This window comes from Furipterus horrens, unplaced genomic scaffold, assembly GCF_987537825.1.
Source record: "Furipterus horrens unplaced genomic scaffold, mFurHor1.1.pri manual_scaffold_2, whole genome shotgun sequence".
In the NCBI taxonomy this organism is placed as follows: domain Eukaryota; kingdom Metazoa; phylum Chordata; class Mammalia; order Chiroptera; family Furipteridae; genus Furipterus; species Furipterus horrens.
In genome coordinates, this window is record NW_028327172.1 from 46,303,346 (window position 1) to 46,322,742 (window position 19,397).

A 19,397-nucleotide genomic window follows, 5' to 3' on the forward strand; every position below is an offset into this window, starting at 1 on the left:
CAGTGGTCTATCCCATATCAGTACTAAAATGTATTATATGCTTTCTAGCCTCAGGTCCATGCATGCACAGCTCAGGAGTGAGGCCAGGAATTATTGGGTTGCTCTTCTGAACTTACTTCCTCTCTGTGATATTTCTGATTCTTTCCAATCCTCTGGCCCAAAACCTGAGACTTTGGTTACCCTCCTCTGCTGTGTATTTCTCAAGATTGCATGCATCTAGGACCAAGTGGCAGGAAAAGAGAAGGAGAAAAAAAATCAGCGGGGTTTGCCCACCCTCCTGGGATTGCTGAAAGTAAATATTACAGCATTATTTGATAGGTTTTCAATGTATGTAGATGTCATACACATGATAACTTCAAGTTTTAGGCAGCATAGACCCTCACTACCACCATTGCCATTCAGGCCACCACAGTGGGATTGCCTGGAGGGAAGGGTGCTGGAGAATAGAGAACAAAGACAGGAAAACGTGGTATGTGCTTCCGTCTCAATGCAAAGAGTCCTCTTTCCCTCTCACTGAGCCAGAGCTAGAGGGCTGCACCTGCAGGTTTCCCGATCCTCACCTTGGGGCCAACTTCTGGGGTTGGGACTACTGAGGATTAAAAAGGGGAAACTCACTGCCAATTTAGTGCTACTCCAAATTCTGATCTTTCCCTCTAAACTACCTTCTATGACTTACTTTTTTTAAATCCTCACCTGAGGACATGCTTATTGATTTTAGAGAGAGGGAAAGGGAGGGACAAAGGGAGGCAAACATCAATGTGAGAGAGAAATATCAATGTGAGAGATAAACAGCGAACAGTTGCCTCTCACACAAGCCTCAACCGGGGACCTCTCATATGTGTCCCAACCAGAGTCCGAACCTGCAACTGAGGCATGTGCTCTAACCAGGAATCGAACCTGAGACCTTTTGTTTTATGGGACAAGGCTCCAACCAAGTGAGCCATATCAGCCAGGGCTATCATCTGCTTTTGAGACTACTTAAATGCCTGCCCCATGTATTCTGTCCAAGCTTTATAGCTTCATTCAGTGGGTAAGATATCTTACCACAATAAGAACATACTATGTTATAATATTTTGTTTGAATTCTGCATCAGAGAGGAATTTTATACATCACTCTATGTAACAAGGGGATTGCAAATTTAACTAAACCCAAACTAAAATTTAACTAAATTATGCTACACATACAAATAATTATGACAATAGAATAGATATTTTCCAAGCATGGCTAAGTTTGTGAGGGCTCAACTTATGTTCCTTTTTTGGTATTAAGCAGGGTTTTTTGCTTGTTTTTTGATCTGTATGATTAGACAATCACTACTTCTGAATGTCAAAAACAAAGAAATGTATAATACTTTGAAGAAATGTTCCTATTATTATTAGGCTTTTCATGCAAAAACATAAAGAAAATTAAAGTAGAAATGAAATGGGCCAAGGAAAAGATCAAGATTTTCAAATAAATAGAAAGGCAGGGAAAAAGAAAGGCTTTTCCAGAAGTAATAAACATCACTGGCTTCATGTAATGGAGTCTCCCCTGCTCACTCCACACCAGTCATGCTGGCTTTTGGCCTTTTCATTTCCTGATCCTGCCAAGCTCTTTCCAGATTAATGCATAATTTCTGACTAACTCCTACTCATCCTTTGAGTCATTTCCTCGAGGAATTTTTATTTGTCTGCAGACTAGGTTTGAATCCCCACATTATTCAAAACACCCCCTATATTTCCCTTGGTAGCATTTATTACAGTTATAACTCCTTATTTCTATAATTAATGGCTATCTGCTTCACTAGATCACAAATTTCATATAGGCAGGACTGCCTAGCAGAATGCCTGACAATTGTAGACACTCATTTTGAAAAACAGAATAATGGAGTAGAAAGAAATTTAAAACTATCCTGTCAATCAATGTCTTTATCAAAGGTCTTCTATGTGCCAGTCTTCTGCCAAATCTTTTATAATATCTGTTTTCTTTCACTCAGAACAAGCTTACAAGGGATGTATTTTTCTTCTGCATTTTACAGTTGAGAAAATTGTAGTTCTTTAAAGTTAAGTAATTCAGTGCAAGGTGGTGAACACTGAATCCAGGGTCTCCAACTCTCAGCTGAGTGCTTTTTCCATTGCATTGTGACTTCAGGTTGCTTGTTATCAGTTCCTGGGTCACTTCCAAGGAGTTTCTGTGGGACTCAGTTCTCTCTTCTCCTTAGTTTCCTCCTCTATATTATGAAAGGATTCAACCAGCATCAGAATCATGGAGGGAAGATGGATTTTCTTGTGAAAAATTCAGATTCCAGAGCCCCATCCAGACTCATTGAATCAAACTATAGAGAAGGGGAGGAGGCAAGGTCCAGGAATATGCATTTTAACAGGCTCTTGAGGTGATTCTTAAGCATGTCTAAGTTGAGAACATGTGTTAATTTTTATTCCAAAGTTCCCTCCAGCTTTGATGGTCTTTGCTTCTAAAACATTACATTGGGAGGGTATGTCATTGTATCTCTATCATTTTTTATGGAGCCTGGAACTTGACATATCTTTAGTGAATGAATATATTTGATTTTGGAAGGCAGATTCAAGTCCTTGCTTTGGTATTTACCAATTGTGATTCCTTAGGAAAATTAGTTCACTTCTTTGAGTTGCCATCTTTAAGATGATGACAGTCCCTATTCTGGCTTCCAACAGTTGATGTGGAAGATAAATTAAATCATGTTTTTGAAAGCTCTTGGTACCAATTTGAAGATGATATTAGTTGAAAAACCACTACAGGTATGATGTGAATACCAACTTTAGTCCTTCAAATTCACAGATGGCTCATCTACAGCTCCCTTCAGTGGACTAAATAGAGAGTTTATTAAAACACACACACAAAAATAACCACCGCATTTGAAAATCACATTTCCATTCAAAGTAGATAGGGTCTGTCCAAGAAAATAACATGTTTAGAAGAAATCTAAGGCATTCCCATAGTGCCCCCTAGTGGAACTTAGAAACCACCTCAAATCTTCCATTCTTGTCATATATTGCTGTTTGCTTAGCAGACTCATTTACCAGGGTATGATGTACCTGTTCTCCACCTAGACTAGGGGCTTTTTGTGGAGGTTCTCTTTGTTCCAGAGCCTCTCACTTATTTGTGCATGCACTCACCACCCATTAGTGAGCATCCATGATTCTGGGTGCTGCGCTTGGCACCCAGGGAAACAGCCCAGGCACCAGGTTCCTGCCCTTCGAGCCCTTACAGTCAAGTAGTGGAGACAGACAAGTAAACAGCCAATAACAACAGCTGTGTAAGCTGTGTGGGAGGAGGTGCAGGGAACGATGGCAGCCACCTTCCTTGGCTGAAACCCAATGATCAGTTTAAGAGAAAAACCACGGCACATTAAGGGACAGGTGAAAAAAATGAGTCATGAAATGGAAACAGGAGCCAAATAGAGTTCAGCTTTAATCCTAAGGTCAATGTGAAACAACTGAACAGCTTTGTTTATCTATGTCTAACACTAAGTCTGTATAACAGCTTGTCTCATAGAGGAAAGAGCACCAGAATAGGTTAGGCTTTGTTGCTACAGCAACCTCAAATTGTGTCAGACAGTTCAGTAACTGCACGTTTTTTTGTTTTTTTTTTTTTAATCCTCACCCAGGACACTTTTTCCATTACTTTAGACAGAGCAGAAAGGAGAGAAACATCTATGGAGAGAAAAGCATTACTTGGTTGCCCGGACTGGGGATCGAACCTGATACCTACCCTTCAGTTACCGGGAGACACTCCAGCCAACTGAGCCATGCCAGCCAGGGCAGAATCTGGACAGTTTTAAACAGAGGAATAATGTGATTAGACTTTTGTTCTTTAAAGATCATTCTATGGGTAGAACTGAGTGGAGGAGGGAAAACTAGAGGTAGAAAGGCTAGTTAGGAAGCCGCTGCATAATTCAGGTGATAAATAAATGTGTGGTTAGGAGGGGCACACAGGGAGTTTAAAATGTATTGGTAAAATTTTGTTTCTTTCCCTGGGTGAGGTATAAAAGTATTTTATTCCTCACATCTCACATGACATTACACAAACTCTGCCTTTGCCCCCTTCCCACATGGGAATAAATCTCTACCTCCCCTCCACTTCAGCTTTCCTTATTTAGCCTCAGGTCAGTGCCCCCCTGCCCCCACCCCTCATCCTTCGGCTTATGATTTTGCTGCAGCCCACGTCTGGCTGGAACCCCTCTAGCAAGTCTCAAGTACTCCAGCTTCCCAGTCTTCACTCACATATTTCCTTTGCTTTGAGTCCAATTTACTCATATACCATGTGTGTGCCTCCTCCCCTTTGCTTATTCACAGCCTACTTGCCTTTCAAAAATCAGCTCAACTTCCAATTCAGTTCACTTCAGCTGAACCTTTTTTTCTGGGGGCTTATTATCTGGTTGGCTTGGTTTGGGGAACTGGGTGTACTGCAGTCAGCCAGTTCCAGCCCTGGGAGCTCACAGTTGACTGGCAGAGTCCAACACATAGATCATGTCCTCATGCGGGGCAAGTGCAAAGGAGAGCTATGGCAGTACAGAGTGTGGAGACCCCTGCCCTGCTTGTGAGACATTTAAAATAAAATGTTCCCCAAAACTGCTCATCAAGTCAAGCCCTATGAGAACAAATTGCCCTGTTGAGTTGAGCCCCTACAAAACTGTGGGAGTTATCAACAGGTATTTTAAAACAATGATCCAGGAACTACCCTGACTTCCCTTAAGTTTGTTTTTCAGATCTAAAGCCAAGCCACAAACCCCAGAGACAAATCCAATACCTGGTTGGGAAAGTCCATTTCTGCATCCCATAATAAGTGCTGCACAATCCCAGAACGCTTCACTTCACTGATGTATACCCAGACATCAGTGTTCCAATAAAGGAGAAGCCTGCTAACCTACACCCTGATTGGTTAACCCCAGCAACTTCCGTGTTCCCAAGCCATAAAAACCCCTAAGCCCTACATTTGGGGTGCAGAACCTGGGACCCTATCTCAGTGTTCTTGCCCTCTGCAGAGCCTCAGTAAATCTGCCTTTGCCTTTATCAGTGTCCCTGGTCTAAATTCTTTTATATCAGGAGACAAGAGCCCAAACTCATTGGTAACACTTGGTTGGTAGGGTGGGGGTAGGGGGATGGGCAGGAAAGGCTTTTTGGAAGGGATGATGCTTGAGCTGAAGGTTGAAGTTGTTTGCAAAGCAAAGAGGCGTCAGGAGTGAGCTTCAGGCAGAGCATCCTCTGTGGTACATTTGTTGTGCGGTAGAATTCCCACTTTTTGCTCCTCTGGGTGGGCTAATGCCTTCTCTGGATGGGCTGATGCCCCCATATCATATTAATTCTGAATCCAGCTCTTTGAAAACTCATAGTGTGATCAGGAAGGTGAGGGAAACTGAAAACTGGCCATTCAAGCAACAGTCGCTGTATTATGCATATTTAGACTGAGGGGAATTTTTTTGAGTGAAAAGAAAATGGACTCTTGCATAACACTGAATTTCCAAGGGCAAGCAAAGGGTTGACGCTGCTAGAGGCAGATTTCAGCTGAACACAAGATACAATCTCTACTGGCCTTTTTTTAAAAGAGATCAACTTGTCCTGGCAGGTTGTCACTGGAGAGGTTCAAATATATATTCCCATTTGGCAGTCATACTGTAGGAAATGATGCAAGTTGGATAAGATGGCCTTTAAGATTCTTTCCGGTGCTGGATTCTCTCATGCCGCCTCCCCACTCTCACCATCATCCCTTACAGACCTGTTTAAACCTTTCCGGGGCTTTCATCACCTGCTGATTGCAGTCTAAGCTCCACAGCGTAGCACACAGGGACCAGGTCTCCACTCACAGCCCTACCCAAAACAAAGCACTAGTAAAACACTTAAGGTTCTCTGCACTCAGGCTGCGCTCTGCACTGAAGACGTCCTCCCTCTTCCTTTGCCTGGCCATAGGTCTCCAACACTTTCTCCAGTCCTCTGTTCCAGCACTGTCGTGGATGTTTGTCACCCTTTGTCTGCACCATCATTTCTGACTAGTAAATTAATTCTCTCCATGTCTTGATGCAAGGGTAACTGCAGTGGCCTGCCTCCCACTACCGTTCAGAAGGAATGGCTTCAGCTAGGAGGCAGGCAGGTGTCAATAGTTCAGCCAACTGGGCCTTCTCTCCAGGTACTTTGAATCCAAGACAGGAGGAATAAAGGTGATTTATCTGGTCATGCAGGGGCAGTAAGAACGATGTCCTGAACAGGCTGTTCCAGCAATAATATGGTTGCTGGGTCTTTTTTCCTATTTACTAGCCTTTTGGAGTAGGCTTAGTACCTATGCATTTCTAAGCCAGTAAATATTTATAAAATGAATGAATGAAGCACAGTAATTAAGGTCAAAGACTAAATTTAAAGCAAATTATGTGCAAGGCTGTAACATTTCATGATCAGAACCAGAGGTAAAGAGAGGGAAATAAAGATAAGCAGAATAATCACATCACTAAAAGAAATGAGGAAATGCCAATTCAAGGGAGGGAAGGGAGAATGGTGAATCAAAGAAATTATTGTAATTCCTCCTCTAAGGCATCCCCATTTATATACACATCAACTCTTCTCCTTCGGGGATGAGTTAAGTTTTTTTTAGGTTGAGTTAGCTTCTTAGTCCCTGTTTAGATGGGCCTCAGGCCAGTGGCCTTGCCCTTTCCCTCAGAGACTGTTAAAGAACTTGTCAAATAGCATGCACCAAGTGGCAGGAGAAATGAAAGATGACTTGGAGGCTTCAAACCAGGAAGATACAAAAAACCATTGAGAAAAGGACACAGGTAGAGATGACCCTGAGGCAGCAAGAAGTAGGTAACACCTGGATGACACATGGATTAATGGGTTTATAAAGTTGTCAAGCTGGTGCTATCCCTGCTGCATGCCTTTCATCACATGCAACTCTGTGCACATGCAGAATCAAGAATTATTTTTCTTCCGCAGGCAGAAACATGAATTCATTCATTCAATAAATATGTACCAGGCACCTACTCTGTGCATGCATCGTTCCAGGCAGTATTAAAGTAGTGAAAGAGCTACACTCATGGAGATCATGGAGATCATGGAGACATATAATACTGTTACTGACAGGGGACTGCCTAGGGCCAGCTGTAGTGTGTGGGTTCTTGACTTCGTGTAGGAAAGATTTCATAACACAAGTCCAGGTGACTATGAGGGTACATTTATTAAAGCTGGGGGCAGTAAAACAAGGAAGAGCTTAGCACAGAAGAAGCCACAAGAGAGCCTAGGCTGGGCTGCCTTAGCTCAGTGGGAAGTCAGAGAAAAGGGGGCCTTGGGGACAGGTTCAGGGGATTAGCCTGGGATCAGCTGCCCATTGCCTTAGAGTTTAGGAGACACCTGCCTGTGAAGAAAGACATGGAGGAAGGAGGGAAAGGGAATGGCGCAGGCTGCTCCCCAGAAAGAGAGCCCGGGAGCTGGATTCTTTGTCTCCAGGCTTTTATCTCTCTCTGGCGGGCAGGAATCTTAGGGTGGGTCTCAGTAGACTATTCATTAGTCCTCCAGGTGTGCCCTTTCAGGGTCATGGTCTCCACTGATTGGTCAGGGACAGGGCAGGGGGTCTTTAGTCATTGTAGTTGGTTCTAGAGTCTCCCACCTGGTTTTGCTGCTTTTCTGGGTCTGGAGCTGAAATACAACTGAAGCCTAGATGTTATCTCTGGGGAGGTGACTTTTTGTATCTGGCTGTAAATTGCTCAGCCAGTTTGTTCAGCTACCTGTTTTAGTTTCTCTATTCTCCTTGCCAAAAAAATTTCCTAGCTTCTTACTGTCCTGTCTCAATACTATTTAAACTTATTTGTCCACTTGTTTGTGTGTGATGAACAACAATATTATGTAGCAGTTGCTAAGATGGACAAATAAATTAGGTCAACTGAAGGAGAGAAAGAAAAGATGGACAGAACTTTAATATTAAACTCTTTCTTCTGGGACTTCTGATGAACAAGTCAAAAACTATTTACTGAATAACAAGCTAAAATATTTATTTAGGCTCAATGTAGATTCTAGGGTATGCCACACATATATTTCAGAAATGTATTCAGTTTGGATAGCAAACTTTATGAACTACACAGTTTCTAAGATATAAAAACTACACAGAAATTCGTGCTTATGAAGAGACCTGTTTATTACTGATAACACCTCATTTGGTTAAAACCACAAGAAATCCACACACAAATACTTAAAGTGCAAATTCTCACAGGCAGTATTTATGATACACCCTGGTGTTTTCTTAGGGAAAAATGGTAAAGATATTGACAGAAACCATTAAACAAGGGCACAATTTTGAACTGCTGCTACACAGTCAGAAAAATAAGTAGTTCTTAACTGCATATATTTTATCTGGCATATTCAATAACGTATACAAAGCCTTAATTGTAGCCTATAAGGAGGCCTCACGGTGTATAGATGCAGATTCTTGCTTGAGTGGCTCTTGTAAGATATACGCTGAATCATAGCACTGATCAACAATATACCACGTAGGATCAGGTTAGTTATGACTCACTTGGAAGGTAGCACTAGTAGGCTCAAAATGGCACTTATATCAGTGATATTAAGTCTTCAGAGACATGTTTGTAACCCCTCGACCAATACCTCGCTTTGAGTGTAAAATACTAGGTGTTGTACACAATTTCCAAATAGGAATATGCTCAGCTTTCTCAAAAAAGAGTATTTAAGGGTGTGTGTGCTTAATAAAAATTACTTATAAATTTCAGTAATGAGAATTGTTTTAAAAGCTTAATTGGAGAATTACTATTTTGATTGTTCTTAAATTTCTTGTTTCTTTAAAATAAAACCACTTAATTACTATTATCAATTTAGCACTCTATAAAAGGGACTATACTAGGTGGTGTGGATATGAAAAATAATAAAGGAAACTCATAGTCAAGAAGGATATTAGTCAAGGATTGCCAATAGATTAAAGAGAACAAACTGGCCAATACCTCTGACCATATTATAAGGTTTACTGGTAATATAATTGTTTCAGGTCAGTTTAACTTGGCATTAATACTTTCAAAGGTCAGCTTCTAAAGGGCAGGGAATATCCTAGATATGTTCTACGTTTCTGTTTCTCACATTGGAGTCAGTGTGTGTACGCCCAGGGATACGCGGCGACTGAAGGGGGGCTCTGGGAGAGAAAACTGAGAGGCCACCTAATAAACATGGTGCTCCTTTCTGTCAGCACCAGTTTTGGTGAAGATTGAAGGAATCATTTTTATATCAACACAGTCTTATTATGGAGAATGCAAACTTCACTTACATTTTTGAGATGGAACATGAAATTTCATGAGTGGCAGGCTGCGGCTGACTTTGCTTTCAGGCCCCTTCCCTACACATTCTGCTTCAGGGTCATGATGGTGGAAAAATTAAAGAAACAAACTTTAGCTATGTCACTTTGCCTTTATCTTGGTCGCTTTACTCATTCTTGTATATTCTCTTTTTAAGTACATAGTCTTTAATTAATAAAAAGAAAAGGGCTTAATGAATATAACAGTATTATGAATATTTTAAAGTAACCAATGGTCAATGCTAACTTTGTTACCAACTAGAACTAAAGTCATGCTGTGTACTGAGACAATGAGAAATTCTCTTCTTTCTACTCAGACTCCTTATGGCATATGATAAGACGCTTTGAGGCACAAATACAAAAAAAAAAGTTTCCTCAAATCTTGTGCTTTGGTTGCCCAAAGTACAAGGAAACTGAAAAGAAAATGTTAGAGCAATTGACCATTTTGGTTAGTACAATTCTTTCCTCATCAGTTTTTAGAGCAATCTCAGAAAACAAGTGAATTGTAAAAGTCCATAATAAATTAACATATAGTATCCAGACAGACCACAAAAAATTATGGTTAAAACGTCTCATTCTCACAATAACAAAATACCCCAAAGTCCATAAACCGACTTAGTTAACAAAAAAGTTTAAAGCATTCTGAAGGATACAGTTAGGACTGATCAGTGAGGTAATAGAGCAATAGCATTTCACAGTAACAAACTGTGGGAGGGCACATAGGGAAAGAGGGAGGTACAGAAAAATGGGCATAAAATTAAATTTATCCATGCTGAATTTGGATTTGTCAAGCATCACGAACAACAATGGAAAAGGTCTGAAAGAAATACCAACAGCAGCAGCTCATTGAACAATTTCCCCATTAGACTCCAGCTAGTATCTTTGTTGTATTAATTCCAGAAGCAATCTTTTTAAGAAACAGGAGTTCTATTTCCTATATAAATATATTCCAAAGTATCCAATTTCTTAGAAACTCTCTGGCTGAAGTTACTACATCCAAATAACAATACTATATTTAAAATAAACCCCTCAAATACGCTATAATGCTATTATACAGTCTTCGAGATGAACAAAACTGTGTTCAAATCTCACTTAATTTGCCAGATTAAAAATAACATCTAAGCAGGTCTTTACTCACTGCACTCATGCATCTACCACTCAACATATTAAAAAAGCTATCTTGTGAGATAAGTTCTTATAGATATGGAGTGAAATTCAAATGTTACTTTCAGTGCCCTTTATAACATCTTTGTTCCAACCTGAGTTACCAAAAAAAGGTTAGAAGGAACCTGTAAAAGCCATTTCGTATACCCCTTACTATTTAAATTTTTATTCCCTTAAAAATAAAAAAATTCAAATATAAAGCTTCATAATCATTCCTGCCCAAGTTTTTAAACCTTAAACTATTCATACTGCCTCTTTTTTTTTTTTAAAGCTCCTTATTCCCTCCTATTTTATCCTTGCTGGAGATGGAAAACAGTTTGTCATATTACTTCTTAGTTTAAGTTGTTCAATAAAAGACTCAATAACTTAAGATTAATTAAACTATCCCAACAGCTTTCTCCTATCCAGAGTTAAATGATCTTACTTTTTAAACTTTTTCTAGGAGCCTTTATTTTCTGTCTATGTTTTATTCCTTTTTATTTTGGCTATATCCCCTAACCAGTTCCCAGATGATCCTAAGAAACAACAACATCCTAGGAACTGAATTGGTAAGAGGGGTATTTTTTCTCATGTATTACAACTTGGCCTCTTTAGTGGTCACTAATAAAAGAAAACAAAAGGTTCACTAATCATTCATCATCACAACAAATAAATACAAGTAAACAACTTGCCCACAGTCAGTTTATTCCTTATTTTTATGTGATAAGTTTGCCCTTGACAAAAAACATTTCCTGGGCCACCTTATTAACCATTCTATTGTTTGTTTATTTCTGTTTATTTTCAACCTATACTTTAATCTTGCCCCATTAATTCTTTCCTTTTCCCCAGAGCTCTAGAGAATCCCAGTTTTGATCTGCACACTCAGGGAGAATGCATCAATTTCCATATTGCTCATAAAGAAAAAGATAATGCACAGTTCCAGGCTGAGACCTACTGGCCAGCACTTCTTGCCCTGTTGGCTTGGGCTAATGAATGACCCTGTTAGGCAAGTGTATACCCATTATGTCAAGTTCATGTTAAATATCATACTCAGACAGACTTGAGACCTTGGGTAGAATCAAATAATTCCCTCAAACTATACACTTTGGGAACACTTGTAAAATTTTGTTAATTTTAACTTTGGATTTTTTAATTTTTTGAGAAAAGAATCTAAGCTTTAATAACTTTTCATCTTGATTAAGATCACTTAAATATTGCATTATGTTAAAGCACTCAAATAGAACTGTTTTCTTTATACAATGATAATCATAACATAACATGGCTTTAGGGATTATAAACAGGCTATCGTATCATTTTAGCTCTATTTTGTTCTTCAGTCATTGAAAAACAGACACTGAAACCAAATATACATATTTACCATACAATAGCATTGCTCATACCACTTTGTAGAATATAGGCCATTTCCTAAATTAGTCTCTACATTCCTAAGAACAAATAAAGCAAAAAAATTCTACACATTTCTTCTTGAGTACAAAGCCTTTGAAAACAAACTCATTTAGAAATACAGTGCTCTATCTACATTTAGCTAGCTATTATCTACAATCGTACAAGAACCCGCTATAAGAAAGTAGGAAAGAAACAAATTAACAATAGTGGCAATACAATAATGTGAAAATTATATATGGATTATATGGGTTCAACCAAATGTTAGCCAATAGCTCAACAAACCTAACAATGATTGAATAACCAGTTCAAATTTTATATCATGGTTTTTAGGAAATAAATTCTCACCAGTTATTTTCCATAGGCAATTTGTTTAAATAATTATACCCAAGGCATTGTTATTGTTACCTCTTAACTATACCCCGCGTTTGAGTATTCTGTGAGCTATATACAACAGGATATGCTTTAAGGAGATTAAACAGAATTTCTCCATTGTCTTTTTGAGAAAATTACAGAACCAACCAGTGCCTTTCCAATTTTTTTTCCACATTAGAAAAGATAAATTGTTACTCTTCTGATCAGAAAGTCTACAGAAGCCAGCCAGGTATTAGGATAAACTGGACTCTAGTTTAAAAACATGTAGTTTTAGTGTTTCATAATATCTAAAATCTGAATGTTTTATTTCTTAGTTAATTAGCATTAATTCATGTGATAAAGGAATAAATCTACTTATAAAAATGTAATTTAAAAGTTAAATACATTCAGAGCTCCTGTCTCAGTTCAGATGTTTTTCTTTACTAAAAGGCTGTGATAACTGACACTTATTTCTAACATGAAGATGCCTAACTACAGGTACATTGAGCCTGCTTTTATTACGATTTTTATATACATTCATAAGATTTTAAAGTCAGCAAACCTATTCAATACAGAGGGAAAGCACCTATATAGTTTGGAAAATTTTCCTTAACTGTCTGAAAATTAACTAATTACCATAATTTATATTCAATGCAGGAATACTGTTTCAATTCATACCATACCCTGAGAAGGCACTGAGAAATTGGACAAGAACAAAGCTTCTTAGGAGTGTTGCCACTATTGTTTTATGTTCAGTAAACGTTGGAATTTTAAATACACACAATAAATTTACACTGCACCAACAGCACCTGAAACAGAAGAGCTACAGACCACATTTGTAACACCTGTTCTAAGCTAGAAATGCTAAATAACCCTATTTCAAAGACTTATCTATTTTGTAAGTCAATACCTATTGATGTAACATTGACACTTTTCCACAGTATTCTGAGAGTAGTGCTGTTTTCTTGCCAGTTTTATGAAATAATTTCTTTAACTAATTCTACAATTACATAACATTTAACTGCCTATTTAAAAAGCCATGCTACACTCAATTACAAGAACATGGGCTAAACTTAGGGAATCACACTTTAACAAGAAAACTCACTTTTGCACTGTTTTGTTTCTGTTAAAGGAAGAATGTGTTACTATAATACTCTTAATGTAATACTTTTGTTCAAGAATACGAAAAAACATTGAATCATTTTTTTCTCCAGACCATTTCATTCCAAAGTTATCCAGTTTGTTTAGTCAGCCAACCAAAAATAAAGAAAATAAAAGGAAACAGATACTTGGCCAGATGAGATAGAGGGAGAATCGAACATGAGTTCAACACATGGAGTTCCTGGTTGTCCTGTTCCTATGCCAGCACAGAGTCATGATGGACTGACGTCCACTAAACAGAACGCCAGATCAGTCCATTTTTACTGGGCTCGAGAAAATTCTCAATCAAAGCTTCAATGAGTTTCTTCAGTTCCTCTTCTAGTAAAGTGGTATCACTGAGGAAAAAGATTAAGAGTTTTAAAAGTCTTGATTTTCATAGCCTTAAAAGTTTGTTATAACTTTTAAAGAAGGCATATTCTTGATTGGGTGATTAAACAATTGGTAAACAAAAGAGAAGTTCACTCAGTTAAAACAAAATAAAACAAGATCAAAGGGGGAGAAAGTCACATAAAGAAATATCATAAACTGAAGTTGATCCTTTGTACATGATACATGGATGCGTTATAGTATTTTTAAAGATTTCTCCTGGGTGAGGCGACTTAATGATTTAGAATATCAATACCAGGTATTAAGAGAAAATGGCTTCCTGAAATACTTGTGCAGATATTATGGGATGATATGGCACGTCTTTCAAGGTAGCAGAGGAAAGTGTGACCAAAACAATGATATATATTTTTAAAAATGTACACTTACTAGTATGCCCTTCAAAGTCATCACCTGAAGAGCTGCTGTTGCTCAAAACATTTCCAGAAGTCTCTTTGAAACTGCTTTCAGTTATTTTAATGTTACCCCCAAAATCAGTTTTTATTACTTTTATAATCATCCTTCATTTTAAACCAAATATAACATTGCCCAATTTGGTTTACTTTAAACTCTGCTCTTCCTAGTCCCCCACCCCTCAAGGAAATGGCAAAGATTTAGAAAAATCCAAAATAACATACCTTGGAGGCAATTCCAAAAAATCTTTCCCAAAATATATTGATCAATGACAACACTATAGAAGGTACTGCTTTTAATATGTTTAAATAGCCTTTGAATATGTTTATTAAAGTGAAGTTATTTGTTCACATACTCTTAAAAGGAAATAAATCGGGTGGATTAAGTCAATCATATTAAACGTAGAAAATGTATATTTGGCAATAAACAAATTACTTGTTGATCATTTCTTTATGTTCATCATTAAGGCTCAGAGAGCCTTTCTAGGACTATAAATTTATAAAAATTTTACAATTTAATTCCCAAATGCTACCGCTGCTTTGGAAAATTGTTTGGCAGTTTCTCAAAAGATTGAATATAGAATACCATATGACCCAGCAATTCTATTCCCAGATACATACCCAAGAGAAATGAAAACATATATCCACATAAGTATTTGTATACAAATGTCTTGTAGCACCATTATTCATAATAGCCCAAATGTGGAAATAACCCAAATGTCTATCACCTGATAAACGAATAAAAACGTGGTTTATCCATACAATGGAATATTTGGCCATGAAAACAATTAAAAAAAAAAAGGAATAAAGTACGGACTCATGTTACAACATGGATGAATGCTGAAAACATTATGCTAAGTAAAAGATGGCAGTCACAAAGGACCATATATTGTATAATTTCATGTCTATGAAATGTTCAGAATATGTAGTAAATATTTAATGGCAGATAGTAGACTGGTGGTTGCCTAGGGCTGGGAGGGAGGGGAACGGGAAGTGGCTGACGGGGTATGCGGTTTCCCCCTGAGGTGAGGAAAATGTTCTAAAATTGATTGCTGTGGGGCTTATACAACTTGGAATACACTAAAAACCACTGAATTATACACTTCAATGGGTGAACTCTTTGGTATGTGAGTTATATCTGAATAAAACTTTTACATACTATATTCAAAAAGTCAATTCTCACCTCTGGTCAGGTGATGCGCACATCTCTGCATAATATTTTATTTTTGGCTCTGTCCCACTTGTCCGAAGAGTAGCAACACAACCGTTTTGAAAAGTAAATGTAATCATCTGGCTGTTTTTACTAACAGGCAGCACCTATGCACAATTGTAATAGCAGATTAATAATCACACCTGGTAACTTTTTCACTTTCAAGAGCTGTAAAGTACATTACACTTATATGCTATATCTAAAGTAGCCCAATTTATAGAAACAGAAAGTACAAGGGTGGTTGCCAAGGGCTGAAGGATGGGATGAATGGGGAGTTGTTTCATGGGTATAGAGTTTCGATTCAGCAACATGAAAAAGGTCTCGAGGTCTGCACAGTAATGTGACCGCAGGTAACACTACTGAACCGTATGCTTAAAAATAGTTAAGTTGGTAATTTTATGTTTCATTTTTAATTGTTTACTACAATTAAAAAGACATTTTTTTTAAAGAATTACAAAAGACAAAAGAAGGTTTTATACATAATCCACAAATATATCATTTACTGAACATTATAATAGTACAGGTATTGGGTTATATATCTTACATACTGATCTTTGGGCCTCAACAATAATCCTGCAAAGTAAATATTACTGCCAATTTATGGGCAAGGCTCAAAGAGAGTAAACATCCTGCTCAAGGTCATCGTCAGCTAAGTGGCAGAGCAAGACACTGAAACCAGGTCTACCTGCATCAAAGTCTATACTGCCTCTACATTTGCAAAGTGCTTCATAATTTTAAAGTACTTTCACGGTTTATTAATAGTCACCAAAGCAGAGTGCACATGTTCTGGAAGATAGGCAAAATAATTCACTGGGGTGCAAAAAATTTTTAAATATTTTTTACCTAAATTTTTTCTTTAAAAGAGAAACAAAGCTTTACTGACAGTAAAGATATGGATTGAAACTGGTATTCTTCCTAGACCACAGATCAGTCTGTGAAGGCATCTGAGGGGAGCTGTGGGGTTTGCACTAAAACAGAGGGTTTCGTTGACAGTGGTGCCTTTCCTCGGGTGTCCTGAGCCTGGTCCTCAACTTGAGATCCCTCTCTTGGTCAGTGCTACAGCCAGATACTAGCTTCTTAGAGAACTTCCTCCCTGCTTTTTACTCACAGAACATCAACTAGCCCGTCCTATCTATTCCACCCTTAACGGAACTTTGTCCAGTTCCCTCTATCACTACTGCTCCCATATTAAGTTCAGACCCCCATTCTCTCATCCCCAATTACTGAAACAGCATACTAACTGATCCACAAGTGCCATTCCTCATCGCACCCCACACTCCAGAGAACTACCTGTGGTTCTTTAAAAGGGAACATGTCTTCTCACCTCCAGACCTAGCACTTGCTGCTCCCTTTGCCCGAAACACCCTCTGCTCCTCCTACATTTGGATAACTCCTTCTCCTACTCTGGAACACAGCTCATAGATGTCCTCCAGGAAGTCTTCCATAAGCCCCGCCCCCCCGAATCTGAGTGAGGGCCCTCCCCATGCCCTTCTGCGGCACCCTATGCACCCCACATAGTGGCACTTCTCATTTTATAAAGTAATCACTGTTTAGTTGTTAATTTTCCTACTGGACTTTTGAATGCAGAAACAGTGCCTTTGTCACTGCTGTATCCCGAGGGTGCCTATGCCTGCAGCACAGAAGCGTTTTGATAACTGCCTGCTGAACACAGAGATGACTGTCAATCTAAAGTGTGGAGAAGAAAGAACTCAGGAAGTCTCTGACACTTACTATATGACCTTACGGGATTAACTATATCTATATAGCTGTCTTACAAAATTGTTGTAGCATCAGTGAAGAACAGATAGAAAAGGCCTTTGAATAACAAATATACACTTTAAAGGGAGTTAAGAGGGGGGAAAAAGCATAATACAAGAACTACTCCAAGCACAGCAACAGTAGGAAAATAAAGAGAAGCAAAAAAATTGGTTCTTTTCTTCAAGTAGTTTACAATGACACAAAAACAGATACACACATATGTGTACACGCACTGAATACTAATGACCGGGAATGAGTATTTGTTGACTGGAGGAATATATACAAAGGGAATGTGGGTAGTATTCTCCACACCAGGTTACTATTTCCCCAAACACATCATGATCTAGAATCTTGAGTCAACATTAGGATGTTATAAATGATAATTTAGGTTAAATAAGATCAGCAATCCATAGCATTTAAATACTTGTTGAGCACTTACCATGTAGACAAGACATTTGAGAGACATAGAGGTACATATATCAGAAATGGATCTGTCATGTACCACACAGATAACATAAGACAGAAAGTGATGAATAACAAGAGGAAGCCACAATATGTAGTGAAACCTCAGGAGAAAGATATCTGCTTGTGGGCCCTGGAGGACATGTGGAGGAGGTGACGTTTGTCTTAAGTCTTGAATGGCTAAAGTGTAGACCTGCCACAGTCGGAAGAAAAGACAGAATGAGGAAATAATTTGAGCAAAATCAGAGAAATTTTTTAAAAAAGGTATATATGTATATGTGTATGTGTGTGTGTATATATATATATATATATACACACATAAGAAACTATAAATTGTTCTATTTGGCTGGAGGTATAGAGAATAAAGTTGGAAAAGAGAGATTACAACTAGAAAGATGTGTAGCTTTCAAATGACAGGTTTTTAGACTTTATTTTCAACACTGTTTATTTAGCCCTGACCAGTGTGACTCAGTTGGGTGTTGTCCTACAAAGCAAAAGGTTGCCAGTTTGATTCCTGGTCAGGGCACATGCCTGTGTTGTGGCCTGGTCCCTGGTTGGGTGATGCTGGAAATCAAGACTTTTGATTTGAGGTATGTTTACATGCCTCTCGGTCCAGGTGTTCAATGATCTGAGAAGCGAGCTGGACTCGCTGGTGCCGACAGTCTCTGACTGCTCAGGCCTCAGGATCTTAAAGACATCCTGTGACTTAAAAAGAATCTTGCTGAGTACTCCATCTTCCCTGATGTTGATAAGGAAATCAAACAAAACTAAGCACAAATGGTGTTTAACCTTGACTGCTTTCTGTCAATGTTTAAGGAACAGTGCATCCGTTCCTTAGCCTTAAAAGAATACGTGATTGGATTTTTGTTTTTCTGTTTTTGAATCTATAGAGGATATATAGACTTGTTTATCAGGAAGCGTTCTCTTTAGTTAGTCCTTTAAGCTTCCTCTGTTGTAAATTTCAAGTACATTATAATCATTCCCGGAATGTGCCTGTGAGCTCATTCCTAGACCCTCCCCGTTGATTAGCATATCTGCAAAATCCAATAAAAGGAAGGTGCTTGCACTGCTCAGTGCTGATCCCTGCGACCATCCCACATTCTGTCTGCTAGAATTACTTGCCTACCCTCTACCACAAAGTACTACAACATTGGGGTGTGTGCCAAAGGCAACCAATCGATGTTTCTCTCCCTCCCTTCCCCTCTCTCTAAACAAACAAAAAAAATCTATAAAAAATTTTATTTAGCATCACCACATATTCTCCCTCCCTTCTTCCCTTTTTCATTCTGTCTGCCTTTCTCATTCTTTTTCTCACCTCTTTACTCCCAGAGGGTAGCATCCACTCAGGGAGTGATAAAACAGAATCAGAGTCAGAGCCAGTTAGAGGAATTAGAACAGCTCTAGAGAAAAATAATGGATATTGGACTTCCGGCTAAGATGGAGGCCTAAACAGACATGCTATGTCTCCCTCTTAACAACTAAGAAGGAATACAACTACCTCAAAGCTACAGAAACCACAAGTTCCAGAAAATCGAGCTGCATGGAAGTCCAACAAACAAAAATATAAAGAAATACTCATTCAGAAAGGTAGAAGGGGTCGAGAGGATGTGGTGTGGTGACAGCAGCTGTGGTGGCTGTGGTGGCAGTGGCGGCAGTGGCAGGCTGGTGGAAAGCGCAGTCACGTGTTTTAAAAAGTAGGGAGGGACACCTGGGAAGCACTCCCAGCACCAGACCAGACTGCACAGCTCACGGTTCCAGCACCGAGGAAAATAAAGCCTCATTGCTTCTGACTGTGCAAACCAGTGGGGGTTGGGGCAGAAGAAGAAACTGCAAG

The 19,397-nt window shown here is 38.7% G+C and overlaps 1 protein-coding gene and 1 pseudogene across 1 annotated transcript in view; both read right to left on the reverse strand.

The window, feature by feature from the left end:
* Positions 1-3,484: 3,484 nt before the first annotated feature.
* On the reverse strand, positions 3,485-3,603 carry LOC150018480 (small nucleolar RNA SNORA28; annotated as a pseudogene).
* A 7,111-nt stretch (positions 3,604-10,714) lies between these two features.
* The window catches only part of PGM2L1 (phosphoglucomutase 2 like 1), a 52,635-nt gene continuing 43,952 nt past the window's right edge, over positions 10,715-19,397 (reverse strand). Inside the window, exons 13-14 of the mRNA XM_090265463.1 lie at positions 15,317-15,450; positions 10,715-13,692 (exon numbers count right to left, since the gene is read on the reverse strand). Coding sequence (XP_090121589.1) covers positions 13,590-13,692; positions 15,317-15,450 — 237 coding nt within the window. The 3' untranslated portion in view covers positions 10,715-13,589. The remainder of the gene's footprint in view (positions 13,693-15,316; positions 15,451-19,397) is intronic.